This window comes from Euwallacea similis, unplaced genomic scaffold, assembly GCF_039881205.1.
Source record: "Euwallacea similis isolate ESF13 unplaced genomic scaffold, ESF131.1 scaffold_56, whole genome shotgun sequence".
NCBI lineage: Eukaryota > Metazoa > Arthropoda > Insecta > Coleoptera > Curculionidae > Euwallacea > Euwallacea similis.
The window spans coordinates 149,852-169,097 of record NW_027098681.1 but is presented as its reverse complement, the minus strand read 5'-3'; the positions used below and the strand labels follow the sequence as shown (position 1 = coordinate 169,097).

Here is a 19,246-nt window from a genome sequence, read left to right as displayed (position 1 = left end):
TGTCTAGAGGAACATTTTGAGTGGTCACTCGGCCGAATCGGACCAGAAATTTCCGAGCGCGGAGCGTGCAAACTATTGATAATTAACTGGTTTATTTGCCGTTTGTTGATTTTTTTCTCAGGAATTCATCAAAATAGTCCCACGACTGATCCCAACGTTGGATAGAGCTAGTCTAGAGGAACATTTTGAGTGGTCACTCGGCCGAATCGGACCAGAAATTTCCGAGCGCGGAGCGTGCAAACTATTGATAATTAACTGGTTTATTTGCCGTTTGTTGATTTTTTTCTCAGGAATTCATCAAAATAGTCCCACGACTGATCCCAACGTTGGATAGAGCTTGTCTAGAGGAACATTTTGAGTTTTCACCCGGCCGAATCGGACCAGAAATTTCCGAGTGCGGAGCGTGCAAACTTTTAATATTTACCCGGTTTATTTGACCTATGTCTACTCCTATCTCTGGAATTCATCAAAATAGTCCGACGACTGATCCCACCGTTGGATAGACCTTGTCTAGAGGAACATTTTGAGTGGTCACTCGGCCGAATCGGACCAGAAATTTCCGAGCGCGGAGCGTGCAAACTTTTAATATTTACCCGGTTTATTTGACCTATGTCTACTCCTATCTCTGGAATTCATCAAAATAGTCCGACGACTGATCCCACCGTTGGATAGACCTTGTCTAGAGGAACATTTTGAGTGGTCACTCGGCCGAATCGGACCAGAAATTTCCGAGCGCGGAGCGTGCAAACTTTTAATATTTACCCTGTTTATTTTACGTATGTCTACTCCTATCGCTGGAATTCATCAAAATAGTCCGACGACTGATCCCACCGTTGGATAGAGCTAGTCTAGAGGAACATTTTGAGTGGTCACACGGCCGAATCGGACCAGAAATTTCCTAGCGCGGAGCGTGCAAACTTTTGATAATTACCCGGTTTATTTGACGTTTGTTGATTTTTTTCTCAGGAATTCATCAAAATAGTCCCACGACTGATCCCACCGTTGGATAGAGCTAGTCTAGAGGAACATTTTGAGTGGTCACACGGCCGAATCGGACCAGAAATTTCCGAGCGCGGAGCTTGCAAACTTTTAATAATTACCCGGTTTATTTGACGTTTGTTGATTTTTTTCTCAGGAATTCATCAAAATAGTCCCACGACTGATCCCACCGTTGGATAGAGCTAGTCTAGAGGAACATTTTGAGTGGTCACACGGCCGAATCGGACCAGAAATTTCCTAGCGCGGAGCGTGCAAACTATTGATAATTAACTGGTTTATTTGCCGTTTGTTGATTTTTTTCTCAGGAATTCATCAAAATAGTCCCACGACTGATGCAACCGTTGGATAGAGCTAGTCTAGAGGAACATTTTGAGTGGTTACACGGCCGAATCGGACCAGAAATTTCCGAGCGCGGAGCGTGCAAATTTTAATAATTACCCGGTATATTTGACGTATGTCTACTTCTATCTCTGAAATTCATCAAAATAGTCCCACGACTGATCCCACCGTTGGATAGAGCTAGTCTAGAGGAACATTTTGAGTGGTCACTCGGCCGAATCGAACCAGAAAATTCCGAACGCGGAGCGTGCAAACTTTTGATAATTACCCGGTTTATTTGACGTGTGTGAATTTTTTTCTCAGGAATTCATCAAAATAGTCCAACGACTGATCCCACCGTTGGATAGAGCTTGTCTAGAGGAACATTTTGAGTGGTCACTCGGCCGAATGGGAACAGAAATTTCCGAGCGCGGAGCGTGCAAACTTTTGATAATTACCCGGTTTATTTGACGTGTGTGTTTAATCCGGCTCGAAGGACCAAAAATGTATAATCCGTCTCGAAGGACCAAACTGTTTATTCGTGAATCGTGGTACCAAGATGTTGATTAGACATGGCCTAATTCTTGATACGTCTAGTAAGCAATGGACTGGATGCTTGCGAAGGACCACCCTGAGTTCGCGGTCTCAGAGACACCGTGTTCGTGCAAATGAAGAAAACAAAAACCCTTTTTAACGGTAACGAAGGTTTATTGTTCACCAACAATTTCGAGTAATTTAACAAAGAAATAACAACTTTTCGTGACAAGTTAACTAGTGTACTAATTAACCGTGTATAGGAACCGTGAGTAAAGTAATCGCGTACGAGTAACGTGCAAAGTACGGAGTTAAGAGTCGACGGAGACGCACAAGAAGAGAGAGATTTTTCTTCTTGCAAAATCTTAAATACTAAAGTTAATGGTAACCGTACATAGGCGTACCAGAAACTAAGAGGTCATCATCGGCGCTTCTTCTAGATTTGTCCTTGTGACTTGCCTAACTTTAACAATATAATTGGGTTTTATTGGAGGGCGTTTATGACCAGCATCGAGAACGTGTCTAAATTCTAGTACGCACAAAAGGTCGGCGAGGAGTTTTATTACACAGTTAGTCTAAGATCAAACAAAATGCGAATCAACATCTGGTCATACGGACAAAGTGGCAAGAGAAACGAGTAATGTCCATAGGCGTAGCACACGGATTTCTTACATACTAGTCACACATTTAATACTAGGCTTATGAAGAATACAACTTATCGAACTAATACATTAAATTAATTATCGGGAATTCTGTCCCCTACACAAGCCCTAACATGCCGGCCCCGTTAAAAGGTCGTTACCTTTTAAATTATTTACAAAGAGTTATTTGTTATTCATGGGCAATGGGCATATTTTCGACAATGATCTTCGCGATATAGTTCCACTGGGTAAGCGCACTGACACTACACGTATCACATGATCCTTTCCTTCGTGGAGTTCGACAACTCGAGCTAAAATCCAGCGCAGTGGGGCAGTATTGTGTTCCACCAGTAAAACTAATGCTCCAATATCTATGGTTTTATCTACAGTGTTCTTCCATTTACATCGAGTTTGCAAATTTGTCAAATAGTCTCTGGACCAACTATTCCAAAAATGCTGCTGGAGTTGTTGAAGTCGTTCGTAATGAGATAAGCGAGAGATAACGGCGTTCTGGTAGTCGGGTTGTGGTAAACTTGCCAACGAGTCACCAATAAGGAAATGCGCGGGAGTTGAGGGTGCATAGTCGTTTATGTCGTTTGAGATTGGCATTAGTGGTCGCGAGTTGAGACAAGCTTCGATTTTTACTAATAGGGTGTACATCTCTTCGTATGTTAGAGATGATTCACCTAAGACGCGGCGAAGATGAAACTTAGTCGATTTCACCGCCGCCTCCCACAATCCTCCCATATGGGCACTACGCGCGGGTATGAAATGCCACTTTATCAAATGATTGGCTAAAAATGTAGTTGTGGCGTTAATGTGTGATTCATTATTTATTAAGTTATAGAGTTCGATAAAATAATTATTGGCCCCTACAAAGTTAGAACCATTGTCTGAATGTATGTTTGTTGGTTTTCCTCGTCTGGAACAGAACCTTTCCAAAGCATTCAAAAAGCTATCGGTCGAAAGATCTTTAACCAGTTCGATATGTACTGCACGCGTGGCAAAACAAACAAAAATGCATATGTAAGTTTTTACGGATTTGGCTCTACGCAGCGTACCCTCCTTTATGAGTATAGGCCCTGCATAATCGATTCCGCAATTTGAAAAAGGTCGTGAAGGCGGTACCCTTGCGGTCGGAAGGGAACCCATTAAAAATTTCGAAGGTTTCGGTTTTACTCTAAAACATCTTATACATCTACTAAGGTTACGTTTAACTGCATTTTTTCCGTTTATTATCCAAAATCTGAGGCGAATTATCGAAAGCAAGTTTTGAACTCCCGCGTGGAGATGTTTCATATGCTCATTCTGTATTATCAAGTCAGTGAATTTATGTTTATACGGTAATATAATAGGGTGTTGTTGTTCAAAATTAAATTGTGAATTTATTAAACGTCCCCCGACTCGAAGTATTCCTTCTGAATCGAGAAATGGGTTTAGATTCAAAATTTTACTTTCGCTTGGGAGTTTTTTACTTTTGGATAAGTCGGAAATTTCCTTTTCGAAGCTATCCCGTTGAACCAATTTTACTAATAAAAGCAGTGACTCGTTTAATTCTTCAACTGTCAAGGCTGTTGACTTATTCATCACTTTGCGGCATCGATTTTTAAGTCTGCATATGTAACCTACTACTCTGTGCAGTTTGAAGAAGGTAGAAAATCTATCAAAAATGTTAAGTCCGTAGTTGTTGCTATTTACACTCGTTGTTTTATATACTGTGGTATGATTATTTTTTAATTCGGGCAAGACATCGACGGGAACCTCATGGCTATCTAAGTTCGCTTCCGTCCTTGATGTGTTTTTCTTTAAAAATTCGGGACCGTGAAACCAAAGATCACATCCCAGCAATTCCCTTGGGCTCAATCCTCTCGATATTACATCTGCAGGGTTGGCCTTGCTTGGCACGTGAGCCCACTCCGTTATCTTGGTCAATTCATTAATTTTTGCCACTCGATTGGCAACAAAGGTCTTAAGGTGAGCAGGATCAATTTTCAACCATGCCAAAACAATACTAGAATCCGTGAAGTATCGTACGTCTGATATTTGTATGTCTAAAATTTGTCTTACCGTATTCATTAGTTTGGCTAAAAGGTGGGCCGCTAGAAGCTCAAGTCGAGGCAAGGTCAATTTTTTAGCTGGAGCTACCCTTGATTTTCCTGTCAACAGTCGTAATTCGCGACTACCTGACTCATCCTCCGAGGCCACGTAAATACAGGCTCCGTAAGCCTTTTCGGAGCTATCAGAAAATCCGTACAATCTTATATGGGCCGTCTTTGTTGGAATTACAAGCCTATCGATCTTGTATTCATTGAGGCACTCCAGTTCATTCGAGAATTCCTCCCAAATCTGTCTTAGGTCATTCGGGACCGCTTGATCCCAACCGATATGTAATTTCCATAGAGCTTGAATGATTAACTTGGCCCTAGTTAATGCGGGACCGATCAACCCAAGCGGGTCAAAGATCTGCGAAATTTTCGAAAGAATAGTCCTTTTGGTAACACGGGATGGCTCGTATTTAATATTAACTGAGTATTTCAGAGTATCTTGTTTAGGATCCCAGCTAATTCCAAGAGTTTTTAGATGCTTATCTTCATGAGGTAGAATTAAATTGTCGTGATTTTCGTTACTGTTTGCTTGTAGGATACTATTTAAAACTATGCTACTGTTGAACGACCATTTTCTCAATTTAAAATTAGCTTGACTTAAAATATCGTCTAGTTCCCTATAAATTTGCAATGCATCTGTTTCCGAATCAATGCTAACCAACAAATCATCCATGTAGAACGAACGTTTAATTATTTCTGCTGTTCGTGGATACCTGTCTTTGTTGCGCTCGGCCAATTCTATCAAGCAACGTGTGGCTTGAAAGGGTGCACTCGATGTGCCATACGTTACCGTGTTGAGTTTATACACATTAATCGGATCATTAAGATTTGCTCGCCATAGTATCTTTTGGAAGTTCCGTTCTTCCTCATGAATTTTTATACATCGGTACATCATTTTGATGTCCGCGCTCAAAACAATTTTGCGAAGTCTTAGACGTATCAAAATTGAGTACAAGTCATCTTGTACTACTGGTCCTACCAAAAGCGTGTCATTCAGGGAAATTCCTGAACTTGTCTTGCAGCTTGCATCAAAAACGACGCGATACTTCGTGGTAATAGAATTCTTTAGTACCGCACTGTGGGGTAAAAAATAAGAATTGTTTGGAATAGAGATGTCCCTTTCAATGGGCCCTTGAAGCGTCATGTGGCCTAAGTTCTCATATTCCGTCATAAATTCTACGTACTGCTTCTTGAGGTCCTTGTCCTTTTCTAACCTTTTCTCTACATTTTTTAACCGTTTTAGGGCATTCGATTTGGAGTCACCGAGACTAAAATCTGTTTGATTATTGAACGGATACCTTACGACAAAACTGTTGTCCATGTCGCGGGTTGTAGTTTGACTAAAATATTCCTCACAATAATTTTCTTCTTTAGATAGGAATTTAACATTTTCAAACTCTTCAATCTGCCAGAATTTCGTCAACGAGTCATTTAATGTTTTATTTGAAATACTAGTCGCAAGGTTACATACTTCTTTCCGACTTTGAGATTCTCTGCATATTAAATTGCCCGATATTACCCAGCCTAAAGAGGTTTCTTGTAACATTGGCAATCCCTTTCCTAATTTAAGTTTACCCGAACCTAACAGATTATAAAATATGTCTACCCCTAATAAAACATCAATTTGTTTTGGTTCATTAAATTTCTCATCAGCTAGATTGATATTTGTTGGAATTTGAAGTACCGAACTAGGAAATCTAAATGAGGGTAGATTTTCGGTAAGAATGGGCAAAACCAAAAATGCTATGTTAGATTCATATTCGTTGAACCTGGATTTTATTTTCGTGTGCACTCGCTGATTAATCTTTGTGACAATTTGACTGATACCTGATAATGAAAGGTCAATTTTTTGGGGACTTAAGTTTAACTTTCTGCAGAAGTTTTCTGTCATTAAATTTGACTGGCTTCCGCAATCGAGTAAGGCATTGCATTTATGCCAATTTCCTTTTCTGTCTGAGATGAGAATGGTAGCCGTAGATAGTAGTACTTGATTTTTATCAATACCTAACGATGATAATGCCAAAGGATTGTTTTCCGTATCGTACGTGACCGCGTTACTTTGGCCGATTGTTAAAACTGTAGATTGTTTGGATTCTCCATACCTTCTCAATACATCGTGAGCCGAAGGATTAGATGGAGAACTGATCGATGATTCATGTTCAGTTGATGATGAGGAAGGTTCATTAGTGCTGCTGTTGCTAGAATTTTGAACATGTTCACTTCCTGAACGTTTCTCTATATGTAACGTGCTATTATGTTTTTGGTTGCATTTTTTGCATCCTCTTGATCTACATTCCTGTTTCAGATGCCCTGGACGTAAACAGTTGCTACACAATTTATGTCTTCGAATTTCGTTATATTTGTCCGACACTGATAATTGGATAAAACGAGGACATTGATGAATGAAATGATTTTCAGTACAGATGTAACACTTATTGATTTTTTCGGTCAAAGAATACGAATAATTCTTAAACTGATGTGATTCGTTTCTTTTCTCGTGGCCTTTGTTTTGCATTCTATCCCTATCATGTTTATTTGAATGTACGGTTGAGAAGCCGCGAACCGCTTCCAACGAACGACATTTTTCGGTTAAAAATTCCATTAATTGATCAACAGTCGGCAATTCAGTATTACATTGTTTCCGCTCCCACTCCTGATTAGTACTATCATCCAGTTTGTTTAATATTATCGGTATCAACAAAACATCCCATTGATCCACGGGTAATTTTAATTTTCCTAATGATGATTTATGTTGCTGAACTGCATCTATTAATTTTCTAATATTTACAGATGATCCTTTATTCGCGTTTGGTAAATTAAGAACTAAACCTTTAGCGTGAATGTTAATAACTGCCTTTTTATTCTCGTATCTTTTTTGTAACAGATTTAAAGCGATTGTATAATTATCGGGAGTTATGTCGAGAGAGTCTATGAGATTTAGCGCATCGCCTTTACAACATAATTTTAGATATAACAATTTTTCTGTTTCACTCAAGTCGGTTCTGCTATGGACTAAGGAATCAAATATGTTTTTGAAACTGAACCAAGTTTCATAATTGCCATAAAATGAACGTAAGCTTAAATCTGGTAATTTTCCCAGACCTCTTGGTGAATTTTGTTTTCCTAAATGAGTATTAGTACTATTTTGATTTTTGCTAATTGAATTTATTAACTGCTTTAATTCTGAAATTAAATTAAAGTAGGCTGATTCGATTTCAATCCGTTGTTCTTCTTCGTTTAAGCTTAAAAATTCTAGACGAGATTGTACTTTATCGAACTGATTATAGTCCTCTTCCACGTTTTTGAGGCGGATTTCTAATTGAACTGTTTCTTGAATGTCTCTGTTATCACGAAGGTACTGTTCAAAACGGGATAAACGTTTAGTTAAAATTCTGCGAGCGTGCAAAAGTTCTCGAAATTCATCGTTCTCGCTAAGAGACTCTGCTGAGCCTAGTTCCATTTCGGATCGTTTTGAAATTTTTTCTTTTTGAGCTCTAGTGGTCATTTTTAATTACTATTGATAACGTGGCGTTAAAATAAATCAATTTACGCGATTCAAACAGAAGTACTACTGGAGAAATTAACTAGTTTCGACTTCTTTAATGTGCATAAATCGAGCATAAACCAAAGTAAATAAGTCGTATCAATCTCATACAACTAACGACCATTTAAGGTATCAAATGGGAATCGGGATTATGAGGTTATGCAAATTCAAAGAGGAAAAATCGTGATAAAAAGGAAATGACTCACCGGGATTGTTTCTTGCTCTCCTTGGGATCCACCGTTCCGCTTTCGATGTCCTATGTTCCACAGGTTCTGATCCAGTCCTGTGATATCCGGTTCGAAGGACCAAAAATGTTGATCCGGCTCGTAGGACCAAAAATGTATAATCCGTCTCGAAGGACCAAACTGTTTATTCGTGAATCGTGGTACCAAGATGTTGATTAGACATGGCCTAATTCTTGATACGTCTAGTAAGCAATGGACTGGATGCTTGCGAAGGACCACCCTGAGTTCGCGGTCTCAGAGACACCGTGTTCGTGCAAATGAAGAAAACAAAAACCCTTTTTAACGGTAACGAAGGTTTATTGTTCACCAACAATTTCGAGTAATTTAACAAAGAAATAACAACTTTTCGTGACAAGTTAACTAGTGTACTAATTAACCGTGTATAGGAACCGTGAGTAAAGTAATCGCGTACGAGTAACGTGCAAAGTACGGAGTTAAGAGTCGACGGAGACGCACAAGAAGAGAGAGATTTTTCTTCTTGCAAAATCTTAAATACTAAAGTTAATGGTAACCGTACATAGGCGTACCAGAAACTAAGAGGTCATCATCGGCGCTTCTTCTAGATTTGTCCTTGTGACTTGCCTAACTTTAACAATATAATTGGGTTTTATTGGAGGGCGTTTATGACCAGCATCGAGAACGTGTCTAAATTCTAGTACGCACAAAAGGTCGGCGAGGAGTTTTATTACACAGTTAGTCTAAGATCAAACAAAATGCGAATCAACATCTGGTCATACGGACAAAGTGGCAAGAGAAACGAGTAATGTCCATAGGCGTAGCACACGGATTTCTTACATACTAGTCACACATTTAATACTAGGCTTATGAAGAATACAACTTATCGAACTAATACATTAAATTAATTATCGGGAATTCTGTCCCCTACACAAGCCCTAACAGTGTGTGAATTTTTTTCTCAGGAATTCATCAAAATAGTCCCACAACTGATCCCACCGTTGGATAGAGCTTGTCTAGAGGAACATTTTGAGTGGTCACTCGGCCGAATGGGAACAGAAATTTCCGAGCGCGGAGCGTGCAAACTTCTAATAATTACCCGGTATATTTGACGTATGTCTACTTCTATCTCAGGAATTCATCAATATAGTCCGACGACTGATCCCACCGTTGGATAGAGCTTGTCTTGAGGAACATTTTGAGTGGTCACTCGGCCGAATCGGGCCAGAAATTTCCGAACGCGGAGCGTGCAAACTTTTGATAATTACCCGGTTTATTTGACGTGTGTGAATTTTTTTCTCAGTAATTCATCAAAATAGTCCCACGACTGATGCCACCGTTGGGTAGAGCTTGTCTAGAGGAACATTTTGAGTGGTCACACGGCCGAATCGGACCAGAAATTTCCGAGTGCGGAGCGTGCAAACTTTTAATATTTACCCGGTTTATTTGACGTGTGTCTACTTCTATCTCAGGAATTCATCAAAATAGTCCCACGACTGATCCCACCGTTGGATAGAGCTTGTCTAGAGGAACATTTTGAGTTTTCACCCGGCCGAATCGGACCAGAAATTTCCGAGTGCGGAGCGTGCAAACTTTTAATATTTACCCGGTTTATTTGACGTGTGTCTACTTCTATCTCAGGAATTCATCAAAATAGTCCCACGACTGATCCCACCGTTGGATAGAGCTTGAATAGAGGAACATTTTGAGTGGTCACACGGCCGAATCGGACCAGAAATTTCCGAGCGCGGAGCTTGCAAACTTTTAATAATTACCCGATATATTTGACGTATGTCTACTTTTATCTCAGGAATTCATCAATATAGTCCGACGACTGATCCCACCGTTGTATAGAGCTTGTCTAGAGGAACATTTTGAGTGGTCACACGGCCGAATCGGACCAGAAATTTCCGAGCGCGGAGCGTGCAAACTTTTAATATTTACCCGGTTTATTTGACGTTTGTTGATATTTTTCTCAGGAATTCATCAAAATAGTCCCACGACTGATCCCACCGTTGGATAGAGCTAGTCTAGAGGAACATTTTGAGTGGTCACACGGCCGAATCGGACCAGAAATTTCCGAGCGCGGATCGTGCAAACTTTTAATATTTACCCGGATTATTTGACGTGTGTCTACTTCTATCTCAGGAAATAATCAAAATAGTCCCACGACTGATCCCACCGTTGGATAGAGCTAGTCTATAGAAACATTTTGAGTGGTCACTCGGCCGAATCGGACCAGAAATTTCCGAGCGCGGATCGTGCAAACTTTTAATATTTACCCGGATTATTTGACGTGTGTCTACTTCTATCTCAGGAAATAATCAAAATAGTCCCACGACTGATCCCACCGTTGGATAGAGCTAGTCTATAGAAACATTTTGAGTGGTCACTCGGCCGAATCGGACCTGAAATTTCCGAGCGCGTATCGTGCAAACTTTTAATATTTACCCGGTTTATTTGACATATGTCTACTCCTATCTCTGGAATTCATCAAAATAGTCCGACGACTGATCCCACCGTTGGATAGACCTTGTCTAGAGGAACATTTTGAGTGGTCACTCGGCCGAATCGGACCAGAAATTTCCGAGCGCGGAGCGTGCAAACTTTTAATATTTACCCGGTTTATTTGACCTATGTCTACTCCTATCTCTGGAATTCATCAAAATAGTCCGACGACTGATCCCACCGTTGGATAGACCTTGTCTAGAGGAACATTTTGAGTGGTCACTCGGCCGAATCGGACCAGAAATTTCCGAGCGCGGAGCGTGCAAACTATTGATAATTAACTGGTTTATTTGCCGTTTGTTGATTTTTTTCTCAGGAATTCATCAAAATAGTCCCACGACTGATCCCAACGTTGGATAGAGCTAGTCTAGAGGAACATTTTGAGTGGTCACTCGGCCGAATCGGACCAGAAATTTCCGAGCGCGGAGCGTGCAAACTATTGATAATTAACTGGTTTATTTGCCGTTTGTTGATTTTTTTCTCAGGAATTCATCAAAATAGTCCCACGACTGATCCCAACGTTGGATAGAGCTTGTCTAGAGGAACATTTTGAGTTTTCACCCGGCCGAATCGGACCAGAAATTTCCGAGTGCGGAGCGTGCAAACTTTTAATATTTACCCGGTTTATTTGACCTATGTCTACTCCTATCTCTGGAATTCATCAAAATAGTCCGACGACTGATCCCACCGTTGGATAGACCTTGTCTAGAGGAACATTTTGAGTGGTCACTCGGCCGAATCGGACCAGAAATTTCCGAGCGCGGAGCGTGCAAACTTTTAATATTTACCCGGTTTATTTGACCTATGTCTACTCCTATCTCTGGAATTCATCAAAATAGTCCGACGACTGATCCCACCGTTGGATAGACCTTGTCTAGAGGAACATTTTGAGTGGTCACTCGGCCGAATCGGACCAGAAATTTCCGAGCGCGGAGCGTGCAAACTTTTAATATTTACCCTGTTTATTTTACGTATGTCTACTCCTATCGCTGGAATTCATCAAAATAGTCCGACGACTGATCCCACCGTTGGATAGAGCTAGTCTAGAGGAACATTTTGAGTGGTCACACGGCCGAATCGGACCAGAAATTTCCTAGCGCGGAGCGTGCAAACTTTTGATAATTACCCGGTTTATTTGACGTTTGTTGATTTTTTTCTCAGGAATTCATCAAAATAGTCCCACGACTGATCCCACCGTTGGATAGAGCTAGTCTAGAGGAACATTTTGAGTGGTCACACGGCCGAATCGGACCAGAAATTTCCGAGCGCGGAGCTTGCAAACTTTTAATAATTACCCGGTTTATTTGACGTTTGTTGATTTTTTTCTCAGGAATTCATCAAAATAGTCCCACGACTGATCCCACCGTTGGATAGAGCTAGTCTAGAGGAACATTTTGAGTGGTCACACGGCCGAATCGGACCAGAAATTTCCTAGCGCGGAGCGTGCAAACTATTGATAATTAACTGGTTTATTTGCCGTTTGTTGATTTTTTTCTCAGGAATTCATCAAAATAGTCCCACGACTGATGCAACCGTTGGATAGAGCTAGTCTAGAGGAACATTTTGAGTGGTTACACGGCCGAATCGGACCAGAAATTTCCGAGCGCGGAGCGTGCAAATTTTAATAATTACCCGGTATATTTGACGTATGTCTACTTCTATCTCTGAAATTCATCAAAATAGTCCCACGACTGATGCAACCGTTGGATAGAGCTTGTCTTGAGGAACATTTTGAGTGGTCACTCGGCCGAATCGGACCAGAAATTTCCGAACGCGGAGCGTGCAAACTTTTGATAATTACCCGGTTTATTTGACGTGTGTGAATTTTTTTCTCAGTAATTCATCAAAATAGTCCCACGACTGATGCCACCGTTGGGTAGAGCTTGTCTAGAGGAACATTTTGAGTGGTCACACGGCTGAATCGGACCAGAAATTTCCGAGTGCGGAGCGTGCAAACTTTTAATATTTACCCGGTTTATTTGACGTTTGTTGATTTTTTTCTCAGAAATTCATCAAAATAGTCCCACGACTGATCCCACCGTTGGATAGAGCTTGTCTAGAGGAACATTTTGAGTTTTCACCCGGCCGAATCGGACCAGAAATTTCCGAGTGCGGAGCGTGCAAACTTTTAATATTTACCCGGTTTGTTTGACCTATGTCTACTCCTATCTCTGGAATTCATCAAAATAGTCCGACGACTGATCCCACCGTTGGATAGACCTTGTCTAGAGGAACATTTTGAGTGGTCACTCGGCCGAATCGGACCAGAAATTTCCGAGCGCGGAGCGTGCAAACTTTTAATATTTACCCTGTTTATTTTACGTATGTCTACTCCTATCGCTGGAATTCATCAAAATAGTCCGACGACTGATCCCACCGTTGGATAGAGCTAGTCTAGAGGAACATTTTGAGTGGTCACACGGCCGAATCGGACCAGAAATTTCCTAGCGCGGAGCTTGCAAACTATTGATAATTAACTGGTTTATTTGCCGTTTGTTGATTTTTTTCTCAGGAATTCATCAAAATAGTCCCACGACTGATGCAACCGTTGGATAGAGCTAGTCTAGAGGAACATTTTGAGTGGTTACACGACCGAATCGGACCAGAAATTTCCGAGCGCGGAGCGTGCAAATTTTAATAATTACCCGGTATATTTGACGTATGTCTACTTCTATCTCTGAAATTCATCAAAATAGTCCGACGACTGATCCCACCGTTGGATAGAGCTTGTCTAGAGGAACATTTTGAGTGGTCACTCGGCCGAATCGGACCAGAAATTTCCGAGCGCGGAGCGTGCAAACTTTTAATACTTACCCGGTATATTTGACGTATGTCTACTTCTATCTCTGAAATTCATCAAAATAGTCCGACGACTGATCCCACCGTTGGATAGAGCTTGTCTAGAGGAACATTTTGAGTGGTCACACGGCCGAATCGGACCGGGAATTTCCGAGCGCGGAGCGTGCAAACTTTTAATATTTACCCTGTTTATTTTACGTATGTCTACTCCTATCTCTGGAAGTCATCAAAATAGTCCGACGACTGATCCCACCGTTGGATAGAGCTAGCCTAGAGGAACATTTTGAGTGGTCACACGGCCGAATCGAACCAGAAATTTCCGAGCGCGGAGCGTGCAAACTTTTAATATTTACCCGGTTTATTTGACGTGTGTGAATTTTTTTCTCAGGAATTCATCAAAATAGTCCCACGACTGATCCCACCGTTGGATAGAGCTTGTCTAGAGGAACATTTTGAGTGGTCACACGGCCGAATCGGACCAGAAATTTCCGAGCGCGGAGCGTGCAAACTTTTAATATTTACCCTGTTTATTTGACGTATGTCTACTCCTATCTCTGGAATTCATCAAAATAGTCCGACGACTGATCCCACCGTTGGATAGAGCTTGTCTAGAGGAACATTTTGAGTGGTCACTCGGCCGAATCGGACCAGAAATTTCCGAGCGCGGAGCTTGCAAACTATTGATAATTACCCGGTTTATTTGACGTGTGTGAATTTTCTTCTCAGGAATTCATCAAAATAGTCCGACGACTGATCCCACCGTTGGATAGAGCTTGTCTAGAGGAACATTTTGAGTGGTCACACGGCCGAATCGGACCAGCAATTTCCGAGCGCGGAGCGTGCAAACTTTTAATATTTACCCTGTTTATTTGACGTATGTCTACTCCTATCTCTGGAATTCATCAAAATAGTCCCACGACTGATCCCACCGTTGGATAGAGCTTGTCTAGAGGAACATTTTGAGTGGTCACACGGCCGAATCGGACCAGAAATTTCCGAGCGCGGAGCGTGCAAATTTTAATAATTACCCGGTATATTTGACGTATGTCTACTTCTATCTCTGAAATTCATCAAAATAGTCCCACGACTGATCCCACCGTTGGATAGAGTTAGTCTAGAGGAACATTTTGAGTGGTCACACGGCCGAATCGGACCAGAAATTTCCGAGCGCGGAGCGTGCAAATTTTAATAATTACCCGGTATATTTGACGTATGTCTACTTCTATCTCTGAAATTCATCAAAATAGTCCCACGACTGATCCCACCGTTGGATAGAGCTTGTCTAGAGGAACATTTTGAGTGGTCACTCGGCCGAATCGGACCAGAAATTTCCGAGCGCGGAGCGTGCAAACTTTTAATATTTACCCGGCTTATTTGACGTTTGTTGATTTTTTTCTCAGGAATTCATCAAAATAGTCCCACGACTGATCCCACCGTTGCATAGAGCTAGTCTAGAGGAACATTTTGAGTGGTCACTCGGCCGAATCGGACCAGAAATTTCCGAGCGCGGAGCGTGCAAACTTTTAATACTTACCCGGTATATTTGACGTATGTCTACTTCTATCTCTGAAATTCATCAAAATAGTCCGACGACTGATCCCACCGTTGGATAGAGCTTGTCTAGAGGAACATTTTGAGTGGTCACACGGCCGAATCGGACCGGGAATTTCCGAGCGCGGAGCGTGCAAACTTTTAATATTTACCCTGTTTATTTTACGTATGTCTACTCCTATCTCTGGAAGTCATCAAAATAGTCCGACGACTGATCCCACCGTTGGATAGAGCTAGCCTAGAGGAACATTTTGAGTGGTCACACGGCCGAATCGAACCAGAAATTTCCGAGCGCGGAGCGTGCAAACTTTTAATATTTACCCGGTTTATTTGACGTGTGTGAATTTTTTTCTCAGGAATTCATCAAAATAGTCCCACGACTGATCCCACCGTTGGATAGAGCTTGTCTAGAGGAACATTTTGAGTGGTCACACGGCCGAATCGGACCAGAAATTTCCGAGCGCGGAGCGTGCAAACTTTTAATATTTACCCTGTTTATTTGACGTATGTCTACTCCTATCTCTGGAATTCATCAAAATAGTCCGACGACTGATCCCACCGTTGGATAGAGCTTGTCTAGAGGAACATTTTGAGTGGTCACTCGGCCGAATCGGACCAGAAATTTCCGAGCGCGGAGCTTGCAAACTATTGATAATTACCCGGTTTATTTGACGTGTGTGAATTTTCTTCTCAGGAATTCATCAAAATAGTCCGACGACTGATCCCACCGTTGGATAGACCTTGTCTAGAGGAACATTTTGAGTGGTTACACGGCCGAATCGGACCAGCAATTTCCGAGCGCGGAGCGTGCAAACTTTTATTATTTACCCTGTTTATTTGACGTATGTCTACTCCTATCTCTGGAATTCATCAAAATAGTCCCACGACTGATCCCACCGTTGGATAGAGCTTGTCTAGAGGAACATTTTGAGTGGTCACACGGCCGAATCGGACCAGAAATTTCCGAGCGCGGAGCGTGCAAATTTTAATATTTACCCGGATTATTTGACGTGTGTCTACTTCTATCTCAGGAAATAATCAAAATAGTCCCACGACTGATCCCACCGTTGGATAGAGCTAGTCTATAGAAACATTTTGAGTGGTCACTCGGCCGAATCGGACCAGAAATTTCCGAGCGCGGATCGTGCAAACTTTTAATATTTACCCGGATTATTTGACGTGTGTCTACTTCTATCTCAGGAAATAATCAAAATAGTCCCACGACTGATCCCACCGTTGGATAGAGCTAGTCTATAGAAACATTTTGAGTGGTCACTCGGCCGAATCGGACCTGAAATTTCCGAGCGCGTATCGTGCAAACTTTTAATATTTACCCGGTTTATTTGACATATGTCTACTCCTATCTCTGGAATTCATCAAAATAGTCCGACGACTGATCCCACCGTTGGATAGACCTTGTCTAGAGGAACATTTTGAGTGGTCACTCGGCCGAATCGGACCAGAAATTTCCGAGCGCGGAGCGTGCAAACTTTTAATATTTACCCGGTTTATTTGACCTATGTCTACTCCTATCTCTGGAATTCATCAAAATAGTCCGACGACTGATCCCACCGTTGGATAGACCTTGTCTAGAGGAACATTTTGAGTGGTCACTCGGCCGAATCGGACCAGAAATTTCCGAGCGCGGAGCGTGCAAACTTTTAATATTTACCCTGTTTATTTTACGTATGTCTACTCCTATCGCTGGAATTCATCAAAATAGTCCGACGACTGATCCCACCGTTGGATAGAGCTAGTCTAGAGGAACATTTTGAGTGGTCACACGGCCGAATCGGACCAGAAATTTCCTAGCGCGGAGCGTGCAAACTATTGATAATTAACTGGTTTATTTGCCGTTTGTTGATTTTTTTCTCAGGAATTCATCAAAATAGTCCCACGACTGATGCAACCGTTGGATAGAGCTAGTCTAGAGGAACATTTTGAGTGGTTACACGACCGAATCGGACCAGAAATTTCCGAGCGCGGAGCGTGCAAATTTTAATAATTACCCGGTATATTTGACGTATGTCTACTTCTATCTCTGAAATTCATCAAAATAGTCCGACGACTGATCCCACCGTTGGATAGAGCTTGTCTAGAGGAACATTTTGAGTGGTCACTCGGCCGAATCGGACCAGAAATTTCCGAGCGCGGAGCGTGCAAACTTTTAATACTTACCCGGTATATTTGACGTATGTCTACTTCTATCTCTGAAATTCATCAAAATAGTCCGACGACTGATCCCACCGTTGGATAGAGCTTGTCTAGAGGAACATTTTGAGTGGTCACACGGCCGAATCGGACCGGGAATTTCCGAGCGCGGAGCGTGCAAACTTTTAATATTTACCCTGTTTATTTTACGTATGTCTACTCCTATCTCTGGAAGTCATCAAAATAGTCCGACGACTGATCCCACCGTTGGATAGAGCTAGCCTAGAGGAACATTTTGAGTGGTCACACGGCCGAATCGAACCAGAAATTTCCGAGCGCGGAGCGTGCAAACTTTTAATATTTACCCGGTTTATTTGACGTGTGTGAATTTTTTTCTCAGGAATTCATCAAAATAGTCCCACGACTGATCCCACCGTTGGATAGAGCTTGTCTAGAGGAACATTTTGAGTGGTCACACGGCCGAATCGGACCAGAAATTTCCGAGCGCGGAGCGTGCAAACTTTTAATATTTACCCTGTTTATTTGACGTATGTCTACTCCTATCTCTGGAATTCATCAAAATAGTCCGACGACTGATCCCACCGTTGGATAGAGCTTGTCTAGAGGAACATTTTGAGTGGTCACTCGGCCGAATCGGACCAGAAATTTCCGAGCGCGGAGCTTGCAAACTATTGATAATTACCCGGTTTATTTGACGTGTGTGAATTTTCTTCTCAGGAATTCATCAAAATAGTCCGACGACTGATCCCACCGTTGGATAGAGCTTGTCTAGAGGAACATTTTGAGTGGTCACACGGCCGAATCGGACCAGCAATTTCCGAGCGCGGAGCGTGCAAACTTTTAATATTTACCCTGTTTATTTGACGTATGTCTACTCCTATCTCTGGAATTCATCAAAATAGTCCCACGACTGATCCCACCGTTGGATAGAGCTTGTCTAGAGGAACATTTTGAGTGGTCACACGGCCGAATCGGACCAGAAATTTCCGAGCGCGGAGCGTGCAAATTTTAATAATTACCCGGTATATTTGACGTATGTCTACTTCTATCTCTGAAATTCATCAAAATAGTCCCACGACTGATCCCACCGTTGGATAGAGTTAGTCTAGAGGAACATTTTGAGTGGTCACACGGCCGAATCGGACCAGAAATTTCCGAGCGCGGAGCGTGCAAATTTTAATAATTACCCGGTATATTTGACGTATGTCTACTTCTATCTCTGAAATTCATCAAAATAGTCCCACGGCTGATCCCACCGTTGGATAGAGCTTGTCTAGAGGAACATTTTGAGTGGTCACTCGGCCGAATCGGACCAGAAATTTCCGAGCGCGGAGCGTGCAAACTTTTAATATTTACCCGGCTTATTTGACGTTTGTTGATTTTTTTCTCAGGAATTCATCAAAATAGTCCCACGACTGATCCCACCGTTGCATAGAGCTAGTCTAGAGGAACATTTTGAGTGGTCACTCGGCCGAATCGGACCAGAAATTTCCGAGCGCGGAGCGTGCAAACTTTTAATACTTACCCGGTATATTTGACGTATGTCTACTTCTATCTCTGAAATTCATCAAAATAGTCCGACGACTGATCCCACCGTTGGATAGAGCTTGTCTAGAGGAACATTTTGAGTGGTCACACGGCCGAATCGGACCGGGAATTTCCGAGCGCGGAGCGTGCAAACTTTTAATATTTACCCTGTTTATTTTACGTATGTCTACTCCTATCTCTGGAAGTCATCAAAATAGTCCGACGACTGATCCCACCGTTGGATAGAGCTAGCCTAGAGGAACATTTTGAGTGGTCACACGGCCGAATCGAACCAGAAATTTCCGAGCGCGGAGCGTGCAAACTTTTAATATTTACCCGGTTTATTTG

The 19,246-nt window shown here is 41.9% G+C and overlaps 1 protein-coding gene across 1 annotated transcript; it reads right to left on the bottom strand.

The window, feature by feature from the left end:
* Positions 1-2,675: 2,675 nt before the first annotated feature.
* LOC136419005 (uncharacterized) lies at positions 2,676-8,057 on the bottom strand. Its single transcript, XM_066405198.1, has 2 exons — positions 3,947-8,057; positions 2,676-3,286 (listed from the first exon to the last, which is right to left on the bottom strand). The coding sequence occupies exons 1-2, from the start codon at positions 8,055-8,057 to the stop codon at positions 2,676-2,678; spliced, it is 4,722 nt and encodes a 1,573-aa protein (XP_066261295.1).
* Positions 8,058-19,246: the final 11,189 nt, after the last annotated feature.

Excerpts from the sequence above, each read along its gene's own strand:
- LOC136419005 (XM_066405198.1), bottom strand. The coding sequence starts at position 8,057 with ATGGAACTAGGCTCAGCAGAGTCTCTTAGCGAGAACGATGAATTTCGA. Across the intron at positions 3,287-3,946 it reads TAAAAAACTCCCAAGCGAAA|CCAATCATTTGATAAAGTGG; the intron begins GTAAAATTTTGA and ends CTACATTTTTAG.